Genomic DNA, 14,209 nt, shown 5'->3' with positions numbered 1-14,209 from the left:
AGTAAGGAATGGGGCCCCTAGAGAGGCTATTGAAGACATCAAAAGCTTGTAAATCTACTAGAAAAACTTGATCCTCTTATTGAAAACCAGAAATAAATTTAGTTCTCCATGTTGTAGTACATGAGTGCAACTATCCATAAATTATTTAAGTCTAAGAAAGGGGGTTGCCAAAAAGCGAGCATGTGAGTAAGCAAATTTACCACACAAGAAAATGTGTCCTACAATTTAAATGTGACATTAGTTGCTCAAAACGATTGAATGTGACAAAGGGAATTGAATCTAAATGTTTACAATTAACTGTTGCAAAAGAGAATAGAATGGCAAATAAGTAAACGTCGGTGTTTTCATATAAGAAACAATAGTGGTAAAGAAATATCACATGAAAGCAAATATCACGAGTGATAACTTGAAATGTCACATGAAAGTAAATATCCTAAGTGATAACTTGAAATGTCAAAAAAGGTAAATGTATCGAAATACAAATTAGATATAATTAACTACTATTCTTACTCATATTGATAAAGGTGCACTCTTTTATACACACACACACACACACACACACACATATATATAGAGACAAGTCAAATTCTCCTACTTTTCTTAGAGGAAACAACATATATAAAGTAAAGAAATATGCCAAATTTTTTCATTATAACAAGAAGTATCAATTTAGTGCTCTAAGAAATTAACAACTAACAAAATCATCCAACTAAATCTTATCACACCTAACATTGTTAAATTAATTCTGTGTGAAGAATATTTAAATGCATTTAAAAAAAGCTACTTGCGATTTTGCTGAATTGATAGTCTTTGTGTGGAATTAACAATTAACATTGTTAAATCGATTGTCTTTGTGTGAAAAAAAAGATTATTTAAATGCATTTAAAAAAGGCTACTTGCGTTTTTGTAAAAAATGTTATCACCAAAATCTTGCGCCAAGCTTGCGAAAACATTCCTATCTACACCAATGAATTCGTTTCAACGTGCAAAAAAGGAACAAATTTGTTGGTTTAAAATAAAAACATTTGCAAGTGCTATAGTCAATACATTTTACTGACAAGAAATTGTTGATACCCTAGCTGAGTATGGCATCAATAACTACTCATAAGCATGGCCATCCTTTACATGATGCCAATATTCATTAGGAACTCTATTCTCTATTTAAAAAATATTAGAATTAAGAAATTAAAAAATAATTTTTTTAAATAAGTAAAAAGTAATGTCATTAAAAAGTACAATGAAATCATGAATAATGTAAAAGGTAAAAAGTAATTAGAAAGTATGATGAATAGAAACTCACACATCGTGAATAAGGTTAAAGTATGGTTTGAGTGCATCCCCAAAGACCCAACTCTTAAACTTCATCAACTTGTATCATTAATTGTGAATGAATGAATAAATGCAATCAAGATAAGGCATCTCAACTATCTCAAAGCATGCTTAGTGTGTAAGTTTAAGAAAAAAGAGTGCTTGAAAAAGAATAATATTATTAGCTTTTATAGTTTTTCTTCGTTGTCACATTTCCCTTATTTCTCCCCATTGCAAATGAACATTACACTTGTTGATGATGTGGATGCACTTGAAATACTCTATTTTTAACCACATAATAATCAAGAGTTACAAATAATTAATAAGCATAATATAGTCCACCACATCTCCATTCCTTTTTCACTATGATTGTTAAAGCAAAATACATTTCTCGTTGTTAGATTTTATGCCCCCTTGATGAAAATCTTAAAGGCAACCTTAACCTATTTTGCTTCAAATTATCATTACATATGTAATTAGCCCATTATTAGCAAGTAGTCTCACTCTATCTACAATATGTATGTTCTCTAGCATACTTTTCCTAAATAAAAAATATGAAGCCAAAATACAAACATATGGAGCCCACACAACTTAGTTTTGTCAATTGCCAAACGCTTCAATGTGCGCATTTTCCCTTGAGAACTTTGAAGCATTCCAACAAGAAATGCCTTGTCTTCATCTTTCACAAATGAACTAATCATATTCAACTTCTCTAACGCAATGCGCGAAAGATGATTATACCATAGTATGAGTTTCTTTTACTATTACACTCCTTATTCCCTCATCATTTTTACCCTTTGACTTCTTGTAAGTTATTTGTGCAACATCAACTTGTAGTGAGATAAGAGATGAGCACTTGCACTAGTCCTTTAAGCGACAAAAGTACATGAAACTACTTGAGAATGATTGGTTAGGATGTCTATATGATAAGAACTTGTGAGGGGGAAAAACATCTACTTATTAAATTAATAATTTTAAAAGTACTAAAAGTAGCATTAAAAAATGATGTAATAACCTTATCTTCAAGGAGACGTGTGTGCAACCTTAAAACAAGAGTGCCTAAATGATAATCATAAGGCTAAATGATAACCACGAAAGCTAAGACACTTAATAATAATAATTGTCTCATCCAATAAATAATAGTGCATGTCGCCTAAGGTCCATGTCGTGGACTACGACTGACGCGTGGGCAAGGAGGTCTCAGGGACAGGTGGGTGCGTCGGGCCAGAGGGTGCCGCTGTATTGACTCAGACCCCCCGCTGCTGCTGCTGCTGCTGTTGGTGGGGGTGGTGGTGCTGCCGCTGCTGCTGCTGCTGCTGCTGCTGCTGCTGCTGCTGCTGCTGCTGGTGGCGGTGGTGGTGGGGCGGCTGCGGCGGCGGCGGCGGATGTTGGTGCTGGTGGTGGTGGTGGTGGTGCTGCTGCTGCTGCTGTTGCTGTTGTTGTTGGTGGTGGTGCTGCTGCTGCTGCTGCTGCTGCTGCTGCTGTCGTTGCTGCTGCTGCTGCTGCTGGCGTTTATTGGGGAGCCTGTGGCGCTCGAACCTGTCAATTATTTCAACAACTTCCTCCTCAAATGCGTCCACCTTGAAGTCCTTGGGAAGACCCTCTTTGGGAGCCACAAGACGCGAGACCATTAGCTGCAGAACTTCCTTTAATTGAGACACCTTTACATGTAGCTCTGGTTCCATCGGCTACACCAAGAATGAACACAGAAAATCACGTACAACATTATTAATTTCTCTTATTTTTTACAACCACTATGCTTCAAGATAAGGTAATAGTGAGTGTACCTGTTGGCTTCTTGCCACAACTATGTTACATAGGAAGTTCACATGCTGAAAATATTTCTCCTTCACTGCTTGCATCTGCACCAAAACAAGTGAAATCAGGATACAAATTGACTTGAAAAATAACCGTACTCGTGCATACGTACTGCCTCCCTTCCACTCTCTCTCTCTCTCTCTCTCTCTCTCTCTCTCTCTCTTTGATGTTGAGGACCCACATTGATTCCACCCCATTGTATCAGTGTATGTCATGACCCTGTGAAAGTGGAACAGCACAAGTGTGGGCATCTGTATGTGAATCCTCTACGCTAAGAAGTCTTGAGAGCTGCCAGATTGGACATACAGGTTTACTTTCTTTGACTGGCTTTGTTGTACTCAGTTATACATTTCATTGAATTTGAATAAAGAAATACCGAAAGGGGCGCCAAGCTTTGGGGCCGACAGGTGTCGGTTTCCTTTCAGTTCTGGAGCATTCTAGCTCCTGTTAATTTGTTATTTATTTGCACTACAACTGGAAGCGTGACTGCTAGTCTACCACACTTTGGTTTCTACCAGAGGCCGGTTTCAAGGTTCCGTTGCCGGGACCCATCATCAACTTTCTTAAGGGGGTGAGCTCGTGGTTGTCTCGAGGAAAGTCATTGCTGAAAAATTCAGCAACATGTCAGACACAGAAGATGAATATTTTTATGATGAAGAGGAAGAGCAAGAGGCCTCTCTTGAGAGAAATGAATCTGAGGATATTCTTGCAGGAGAACACGCTGCAGATGATGCACAATATGAGGATGTAACACAGCCAGAAGACATGCCTAGTAAAGAGGAAGATGATGTTCAGTTTAAAAATCGTTTGGCAGGTGTAATGGATGTGTTTATGCAGCTCACTCAAAGTGAGAAGTTTGCTGAATTTATGAGATCCCGTTCTGAGCCTGAAAAGAAGAAGAAGAAAGTGCGTTCTAAGAACCCACCTCAGGGCAATAGTGGCGCCTTCCCACAGGATCCATCTTTTGGACAGTTTCCGAACATGCAACACACTTTTGGTGCCAACTCACAGAGTTCCTTTTTCGGACAGCCATCTATTCCACAGCAGTCTATGCATCCAGGCTATTTTGGTGGTGGCTCTCTGTTCCAATCCATGACTGGGGGTTCTCCTCAGGAAGGCATGGGTATTCCAGGGAATTTTGGAGCTAGTTTTCAGCCTGGTATGCAAGGGAATATGTATGGTGGTATGCAGTCCGGAATGCAAGGAAACATGTTTAGGGGCATGCAGCCCATAATGCAAGGAAACATGTACGGGGGCGTGCAGCCCGATATGCATAATGGTATGTTTGGAAACATGGCTGGAATGTATGGAATGCCAGGTGTGGGAATTAGTAATGTTGACCCTGTGATGGGCATGAATGCCGGGGGTAGCAATCTTGTGAAGCCACTTCCTTACGATAATCTAACGCCTATGGGTAAGGCAAAGGATTATAAGGAAGGGGGAGCTGCAGTGAAATTTGACACGTTCAGTGGGACCAAAGATAAGCTAAAGGCACTTTCCTTTTTACAGCAGTTTGATGCTGCTTTTTCTGGTGGTAATTACACGGAGTCCTCTAAGGTGAGAAAAGCTGCGACTTTTCTCAAAGGCAATGCATTGCAGTGGTGGTCCACTCTTCTTTTGCAGGGCATAGCATTATCTACTTGGGTACAGTTTAAGCAGGTGTTCTCTTCCGTATGTCTCACATCTACTTTTGAGGTGGATGTAATGACAGCATGGCACAAGTTGGATGCATCAAAATGTGAAAATCTTGAGGATTATAATAAGAAGTTTTGGGAAGCTTTACTCCCAGTTACTTCCTATCGTGCAGTGCCTTTGGCCTACCTCTCTCACACTCTTACCTGCACACCACCCGTCCCTCCACCACCACCACCACCCCCATCTCACATTACACTCAGGTCCTTTTTGATCAAGAGCTTGACCTTGTTTACTCCAACCACATCTACTGCCAACTCCAGGATGTGGAACCTACTGTCCCCCTATCCACCCTCATAGCATAGCTCACCACCATACTCCACACATCCGCCACTGCTTCTTTCATTTGCACGCGGCGGTCTACCACCAAGCCACCTTGCGGTTCCACGCCCAGAAATGTTGGTATGATGACGAATGCCCGGCCACACGCTCCCGTCTTAAGCATGAGGTACGGATTGGGTAAATCACAAAGCGCCAAGCGCAATGGATTTCTCAACGGCTCACCCAACGCAAGAAACGAGAGTTCTATGCTCGGAAAGAGGATGAGTTATACCGACTTTTCTTAGGGCCGAACTGCAAAGAGGCCTGGAGGAAACTCCGAGAACATCGCCCTCCCACACCTATCACCTGCCCAAACACATGGCACTCCTATGCACGCTCCCTCTTATCATATCCCCCATCAGCCACCCCTACCCCACCACCAGATCCCCGCCCCACCACCTCCACCTTCTTCACAAAGGGCATGGTCCTCAAGGCCATTCATAGACTACGCAATGGGCGAGCCCAGGATCATGAGGGACTCACTGCCGAGTACATCTCGCATGCCGATGATACCCTGGCGCCCCTACTAGCATACATGTTCAATAGAGCCCTTTGTGAAGGATTTCCACCCTCTTCGTCCACCAACACCATCACCCCCATCCTCAAAGCCGGAGATCCACTTGATCCTAATAACTACAGGACGATCATGATTGGCCACACATTGGCCAAACTCTATGGATCAGTGCTAGAGGCGGAGCTCAGTTCATTTGCAGAGAGCCAGGGATGCAGAGCCTCAAGACAGGCTAGCTTTCGGAGGAGCTACTCTACCCTTGACCACATCTTCACCCTCAGACGAAAGCCATCATCGAGGAGGGTAGAGCACGACATCAGAGGATTTACTGCTGCTTTGTGGATTTCCACAAAGCTTTTGATATTGTACCCCGAGTCTACCTCCTACACCGTCTACAGGAGATCGGAGTCCCATCTGACATGGTTTGGAGCATCATCGCCCTCTATGAGTCCGTCACCGAACGAGTGAGAGCCCCAGGAGGTACATCACAGGAGATTTCCAGCACTATTGGGGTGAAACAAGGCTGCCCTCTACACACCCACTCTTTTCGGCCTCTACATTGATGAGATCTCCAGCTTCATTGATGGATTAGGCGGGGCTGGTCCCGCACTAGCAGGCATATTGATCCCCATACTACTTTATGCAGATGACATCGTCCTCCTCTCAAACTCAGCCGAAGGGCTTCAGAGACAATTGGATGCCTCACATGACTTTTGCACTCAACGGGATAACTCTGTTAGCCTTGGTAAAAGTTAAAACCAAGGTAATGGTGTTCAGTATTTCTCGCCCCTTCACATCCAGAAGGAGCTTCACGTATAGAGGGGATCCTGTGGAGATTGTCTCATCCTATGTCTACCTTGGTGTCACTTTCACTGGCCCACGCTTTACCATGGTTCCCGTAACACATGCCAAAGTGACGCGGGGATATGCAGCCTTGAGCTTACTTGGGTTCCAGGCACATTTCCAGGAGCCCAGGACGAAGGGCTGGCTTTTTGACACCCTCGTCACACCAGCCTTGATGTATGGAGCAGCCTTCTGGGGGCTAGATTTATCTGATGAGGATTGGCAGCGAGTTGAGAGGCCCTAGGTCATGATGTTCTCCCGTATGATCCACAACAAACCATCAGTCCCACACTAGTTTATCCAGGCAGAGTTTGCTGCAGCCCCGATGGTAGTGGATGCACTCTTCCAGACAATCACATACCTCCATCGCATCAGTCACATGGATCCCCACAAGTACCCGGGACCAGGAGGAACGTTTCACGAACCCTCCTCACAACGGCGGTTCGGAGGTCTTAACTGGCCAACGGTCGAAAGGCCGGAATAACAACAAGGGCAAAGGGAAGGCTTCACCGGAGAAGTCTTCTGAGAAGAAGCCTGACACAGAACGAGAGAAGCTGAAGGCCGAAAGATCCTGCAATGATTGTGGCGAGAAAGGCCACTATTGGAGGAAGTGTCCTAAGCGGACTGGGAAGAGTGCTGATTAAGAAGCCTCAGCTGCAAAGACTCCTGCATTTGTGCACTTAGAGATGATGGACTCAGACGTTTCATTGTCTTCAAGCGAGGAGGCAGTTGGCTTCACCGCGAAGGATACCCGGGAATGGATTCTTGACAGTGGTGCTTCCAGGCATATGACTCCATCCCATGACTTCTTTTTGGATCTGAAACAACAGTCAGGTCGCATCTTTATTGGCGACAGCTCCACTATTCCGATACATAGTGAGGGTCGGATGGAGATTATTCTCGACGGCAAGGGAGGCAAGCATGCTTCCCGTGTTCTTTATGTCCCTGCTCTGGGCTTTCATCTTCTGTCAGTGCACGAAGTATGCAAGACTGGCTTTCGGGTGGAATTTGAGGAGCATTCAGTTGCTCTACGGGACCATGAGACTGGCCATGTTGTTTGGGAAGGTGGTGTGGAGAATGGTATCTACAAGCTCTCTGCACTCTCCTCGTTGACAGGTTCTCAGGTCGGAGATTTGTGGCACTTTCGTTTTGGCCACTTAAATGTGGATGCATTGCGGCGAGCTTTCCGAGACCAGATGGTGGTTGGCTTGCCAGATGTTGGAAGTAGGTAAGGGCGTTGCAGTTCTTGCATACGTGGTAAGCAGCACAGGGAATCCTTTCTGAAGCAGGCTTCCAGGCGGGCTTCGAAACCATTGGAGTTGATTCACACTGACTTGTGTGGACCTCAGCAGACACCATCTTTGGGAGGATCTCTCTACTTTATGCTGCTGCTTGATAATTGTACCAGATTCACGTGGGTCTACTTTCTTTCCCAGAAGGACCAAGCTTTTGCACGGTTCAAGGATTGGCACGTGATGGTGGAGAAGGAGTCTGGATTTCAGGTAAAGACTCTCAGGGCTGACAAAGGAGGTGAATTCTCCTCGACTGTATTTCTCAGATTTTGTGCAGATCATGGCATCAAGAGGGAACTGGCCAATACAGGATCGCCTTCGGAGAATGGAGTTGTAGAACGCAAGAACAGGACTATGGTGGAGATGGCGAGGACCATGCTGGAGCATCGTGATCTTCCTCGTTCACTTTGGGGAGAGGCTGTGGCAACGGCTGTCCATACCCTCAACCGATCTCCGACGACTTCAGTACCTCATATGACTCCATTTAAGGCATACTTCGGCAGGAAACCTGATGTCTCGCACTCGTATGTACACATTCCGAAGAAGCAGAGGGGGAAGCTTGACTCCAAGCCCGCAAGCTTGTATTTGTGGGGTATAATTCTCTTTCCAAGGGATACAGATTGTATGATCCAGACAGGAACGAGATTGTTGTCAGCCGGGATGTGGTCTTTGACGAGCATGTTCCAGTATCCACTGTCGAGAAGCCGCCACTTCTTGGAGATCCAGAGGAGTCTGATGATGATTCCCAGACCATTATTCCAGTTGATCAACCTCAGTCAGTACAGGAGGTTGAGCCCGCAGCTGGAGTAGAGCCCCCGCGACCACAGGAGGCTCCACGATCTGTTCGAGTACCTAGGTGGTTGTTGGACACCCTTCGAGAGTCAGGTGTCATGGAGTTACCCTCCGAGTGGACCACAGAGGACGGCCCTCGAAGATCACATAGAGTCCGAGATAAAAGCAATACAGCGGAGCTTCTTCATGTAAACTATGCTTTGATGTCTCGTATTATGCGGGACAAGGAGCCCACTTCCGTCAAGGAAGCCCTTTCACAAGATACTTGGAGGAAAGCCATGCAGGTGGAACTTGATGCCATCGAGAAGAACAACACATGGGAGTTGGTACCGAGGCCGTCGAAACGGTCAGTCTCATTGGTATCAAATGGGTCTTTAAGACCAAATATGCGTCTGATGGGTCGGTGGACAAACACAAAGCCAGACTTGTGGCTAAAGGTTATGCTCAGCGGCCAGGCATCGACTACGAGGATACCTTTGCACCGACAGCACGGATGTCCACGATTCGGACCGTTCTTGCCCTTGCTTCTTCTCAGAGATGGCCCGTGTATCAAATGGATGTAAAATCTGCGTTTCTTAATGGTGACCTGCAAGAGGAGGTGTATGTTGAGCAGCCTCCAGGCTTTATTGTTCCAGGATCAGAAGGGATGGTTTACAGGTTACGTAAGGCCTTGTATGGTCTTAAGCAAGCTCCTAGGGCTTGGAATCAGAAGATTGATTCCTTCTTTGTTCGGACTGGATTTCAGAGATCGGTTGCAGATCCAAACCTGTATCTCTTTCGAGAACGCGGCATGGTCACGATTATCATCCTTTATGTGGATGATCTCATTCTCCGGTCATGTGGAGCACATTGGCGTGACGAAGGCTGCCTTGTCAAAGGAGTTTGAGATGACCGACTTAGGCTTACTCCACTTCTTTTTGGGATTGGAGATCTGGCAGACCCAAAGGGGGTTTTTCGTCTCTCAGCAATGGTATGTTCATGAGTTGCTTGAGGCCTTTGGGATGGAGAACTGCAAGCCTATTACTTCGCCGATGGACCCGAACACAAAGTTAACCGTTACTGATCCTTGTGAGCCAGTTGATGCCTCGCAGTACCGAAAGTTGGTTGGTTCATTGATCTGGTTGCTGAACACCAGATTGGACTTGAGCTTCTCCGTGGGGCTGTTGAGCTCTTTCATGCAGACGCCATTGAAGTCTCATTGGGACGCAGGATTGCGGATCTTACGGTATCTGCAGAGTACGAAGGATCTAGGACTCTTTTACACAGGAGGGGATGGAGTCAGACTCTAAGGTTGGAGTGACTCACATTGGGGAGGAGATCCAGACACGAGGAGATCTACTTCAGGATACAGTTTTATCCTCGGCTCAGGAGCAGTTTCTTGCAGCAGCAAGAGGCAGCCAACTATTGCCCTCTCTTCGACAGAGGCAGAGTACCGGGCTGCTTGTGGTGCTGCTTGCGAGGTTATGTGGCTGCGGAGGCTGCTAGGCGAGATTGGGTTTCCACAGAAGGAGCCCACAGTCATCCAGTGCGATAACCAGAGTTGTATAGCTATTGCTCGGAACCCGGTCTTCCATGCCCGGACCAAGCACATAGAGATACAGTATCACTTTGTACGTGAGAAGATCTTGGCTGGTGACATCTTGCTACATTGTTCGACAGAGGACAATGCGGCGGACCTCTTCACAAAGTCTCTACCTCAGGCTACGCTCAGGCGGCACTCCAGCTCCCTTGGGTTGATTGCATAGCCAGGAGCTTAGAGGGGGTGTTAGAAGTCATCTCCTGTCTTAATCAGACACCACGGCCTCTCTTGTGGGTGTGCCCGCCCTGTATAGGTGTTTTATCATACTTCCTCACTCCTTGTATTTTTTCCCCATTTTTCCATGGTGTGGATGGATGCCACATGTTGGCAGGAGCCCATGGTGCTGGCCGACTGCACCTCATGTGCTCCTGGTGGCTGGCCGACTGCCTATGCTGCAGTCGTGGAGGTGCTGATGCTGGCCGACCTGCTTCCTACAATCATAGAGACACTTACTGCTGGCCGACCTACTTCCTACAGTCGTGGAGACACTTACTGCTGGCCGACCTGCTTCCTACAGTCGTGGAGACACTTACTGCTGGCCGACTGCTTTATGCAGTTGTGGAGAGCCTCTAGCGCTCGCCGACTGCATCCATGGGGCATATAAATAGGCCCCATGCTCCTCACCATTTATATATTCAGATTTGTACGGGATCTTGTGTATAGAGAAGAGTTTACATGCCTATCTCTCAGTGTCTCTTGTGCTGTCTATTTTCTGCATTCTACTTGCTCTTGTGGACCCAAGTTTGGTTATCAATTCCGCTGCATATTTTGACACTACCTCGCCCCCAAGAGGAGTTACCTCGGACCGAGCCTCTACACTCCAGCGTGCTCGACGCCCTTGACCCCCCCCCCCCCCCCCCCCCCGGCCACGATCACCTCATCAACTCCAGATCCAGGACATGCTCCACCGCCATCGAGCTACCTTTCCACATGGCATAGCTGAGGGAGACCTCTCGGCCATACTCATTAGCCCCATGCTTGATATTTTGGAGAGTGGTATACCATCTACTCAGAGCTGATGTTGCTCTCATGTTTCTATGTTCTTAGTATTCTATGATGAGTTTCCATGGACAGTTTTGTATCACCCCAATGAGATAGCTATGTTTATGTTTTCTTTCTGTTTTATTTTCCATTCCATGATGAGATATGCCATGGACATTATTGTATCACTTTGGTCTCATAGGCCCAAGTAGACGCTTAATATATCTTTCTTTCTTTCTTTCTTTCTCTCTCTTCCCGTTTGTATGAGTTTTTTTTAAGTTTCAAGAGTCTTTTTCCCAATACCATATGGAACTCTTGTACCACTTTTGGTCTCATAGACCCATTGGGTCCTTTAAAGATGTTTTACATCATAACTTACTTATTTCTTTCTCTAATACACAGACATAATAGTATATGTACACATATATGTATACGTATATGCTTGCATATGTATACATGTATGTTTGCATACGTGTACATGTATGCGCACGCACATGTGCGTGCGTGTGTGTGTGTCTCTCTGGGCACATGGCATTAGAATGCCCATTGGTACTTTTACGACTGCCAATAGCGACAATGCCACCTCCAGAGGTGGTTCCAATTGTACCCGTGCAACAGTAGAAGGGGGAAATGTGGTGTAGGCTCCAAATGTCATCCTAGATAAGGGAAAAGTAAAAATTGGCATGGCGCCCTCCTGTTATACAAGGGAAAGAAAAGGAAAAACAAGAGCCAAATGCATGGCAGACACCTAAGAACTCTTAGACAAAGACCTGTAGTGTCTCGTAATTGAACAAAAGGAACCTCTACAACAAGGCAAACTTCTGGGGTGCCTGATGTCTCGGGTAATGTTACAGATGTGGGCAGCATGTAGGCTGCAGTTGTCAGGGGTAACCCCTTGTTTGCACACACTGTGACAAATCCTGATGTATATGCTATCACTGACACTCTATTACATGCGAGCAATGTTCATGATGATATTCTACTTTATACATTGCATAGTGATACAGGAAGCCACACAACCATGCAAGTTGAAGGGTAACCTGTTTTGCTTACACTTGCTATAAATATGTATATACCAATCAAATGCTTTACATATAATGTGCAGGGCCTCTATGATGCAAATAAATGGAGGCTCCTTTGGTCTATGCAGCCGCATATACTTTGTTTGCAAGAGCATGACCAACATGCTTCTACTGGTAGACATGGGGTTTTCTCTGGTTATCACATCTTCTATGCGGGAATGCAAGCCTTTTCTGGTACTCTTCAACCACATACAATGATCCTAATGGAAGATGGATTGTTGTGCAATGTATGATTGCTGATGAGCTGTATGAATTTGCTAGTGTTCATGCCTCACAAACTTCAGCGACTAGGGTTGCAATGTGGCAATCATTTCAAACATATCCATGGCTATCAAATGCTTCAAATTACAAGGGAATTTAACAATTCACATGCTTATGCTGACAATTCGTCTCATCATTCTCATATGATGCACATTGAGAAACAAATGTGGGATCAAACCCTAACTCTTTTGGATGCATGTGATTTGTGGACACATCTCAAGCTTCAAGAACTGGGCTTTACTTTCAATCATAATGCACTTACAAACTACTAGGCACATTTGGACAGATGGTATCTTCTATATGCTGCCCAATATGATGCATATATCTACAAAATGTGGATTAATCATACATTGAGGCTTTCGGATCATGCACCTGCATGGCTTGGGTTATATTTTGGTATGTCGATTCATGAACATGCTTTACATAACAGAAGATTGCTGATGCTAACTAACAATTATCTATCGCATGATGGTACATGCCGTTGCCATCCTCTTATACTTCACATGAGAGAGTATTTGGATGTTTCTTGGTATGGTTTTGTGATGCGCATGTAGGCTCTTATTCAGGATTATAGTAGATGGTATATGGAGGAAACTAGGATGCGGGTGGCTTATGCAAAATCAGCCCTGCAAGAATACACTGAAATTAGCCAATTGCGACCTTTGACAGTTGATGAGCATCGGAATATGGCACAAGCCAAACATTGTCTTGACCAAAATGATGCTCGCAAATTGTTGTTCTTCCAAATCCTTTTTTAAAATTTTGCACATAGCTAGACAAAAGCACTCTATTGCAAGAACGAAACTATCTGATGGAACTTGGACATGTAAAACAAAGCACAACTTGCTAATGTTTGTCATCGCTATTTTGCATACATGTTTGCTGCCCCTCAACCACCTTCTAAGGAAGTATTCCATGCACGCCATGAACTCTTGTAGTATGTTCAGCCTATAGTCACTCCGCATGAGGCAGCTACTATGGATGCATCTTTTACTGAGGAAGAATTGGATGATGCTCTCCAAAATTTGGATAAATGGAAGTCCCGAGGATGAGATGGACTTAAGGTGGAGTTTTTTCTCGCATTTTGGGATGTTCTAAAACACAGCCCATCCTCTCAATGGTCAATTACTAATGGTACATCGGATAGCTACCATATTCCTGGAAAGAAGACTTACTTAAATTGCTGCCCAAAAAACAGCTTTGTGAAGGTTTGGTAGATTGGCCTCCCATATCTCTAATGCCTGTGGTGTACAAGCTTGTCACTACAATGCTTGTGAATAGAATCGAAGGTATACTGCATGCTGGTCTTCATCCAAATCAGTATGGTTTTGTCCCAAGAAAGCAAATTATGGACAATATAGCCAATGCTTATATACCCACCAGGATGTCCCCATTATGCATGTGGACATAGCTAAAGCCTTTGATACTCTTCAATGGGGTTTCATAGCACAGGTAATGGATAGAATGGGATTTGGGTGCAAAATGAAAAATGTTGTTTTCTGGCTGTATCAAGAAGGTACAACGAAATGCGTTTTGGGAGGTGAACTTTCAACCCTCTGGAAGTAAGGGAAATTTGTCAGACAAGGATGTCCTCTCAGTGCTCTGCTATATGCTATTGCTACACATCCGATGCTCCTGTATATGGATAAGCTGTCACAAGATGGCCTACTGAATTTCCATAATGGAAACAATTTTGTGGCTCAAGCCCATGCCAATGATTCTTTCTTTT

At 44.7% G+C, this 14,209-nt stretch overlaps 1 protein-coding gene across 1 annotated transcript in view; it reads right to left on the bottom strand.

The window, feature by feature from the left end:
* Window positions 1-2,248: 2,248 nt before the first annotated feature.
* Window positions 2,249-14,209, bottom strand: part of LOC147633418 (uncharacterized) — a 28,792-nt gene continuing 16,831 nt past the window's right edge. Inside the window, exons 5-6 of the mRNA XM_086806485.1 lie at window positions 3,096-3,170; window positions 2,249-2,996 (exon numbers count right to left, since the gene is read on the bottom strand). Of these exons, the coding sequence (XP_086662611.1) occupies window positions 2,556-2,996; window positions 3,096-3,170 (516 nt within the window). The 3' untranslated portion in view covers window positions 2,249-2,555. The remainder of the gene's footprint in view (window positions 2,997-3,095; window positions 3,171-14,209) is intronic.

Source organism: Cibotium barometz, chromosome 12 (genome assembly GCF_041138505.1).
Source record: "Cibotium barometz isolate CiBa-2024 chromosome 12, ASM4113850v1, whole genome shotgun sequence".
NCBI lineage: Eukaryota > Viridiplantae > Streptophyta > Polypodiopsida > Cyatheales > Cibotiaceae > Cibotium > Cibotium barometz.
Note: the sequence above shows the minus strand (reverse complement) of the source record. Positions and strands in the feature narration are given on the sequence as shown.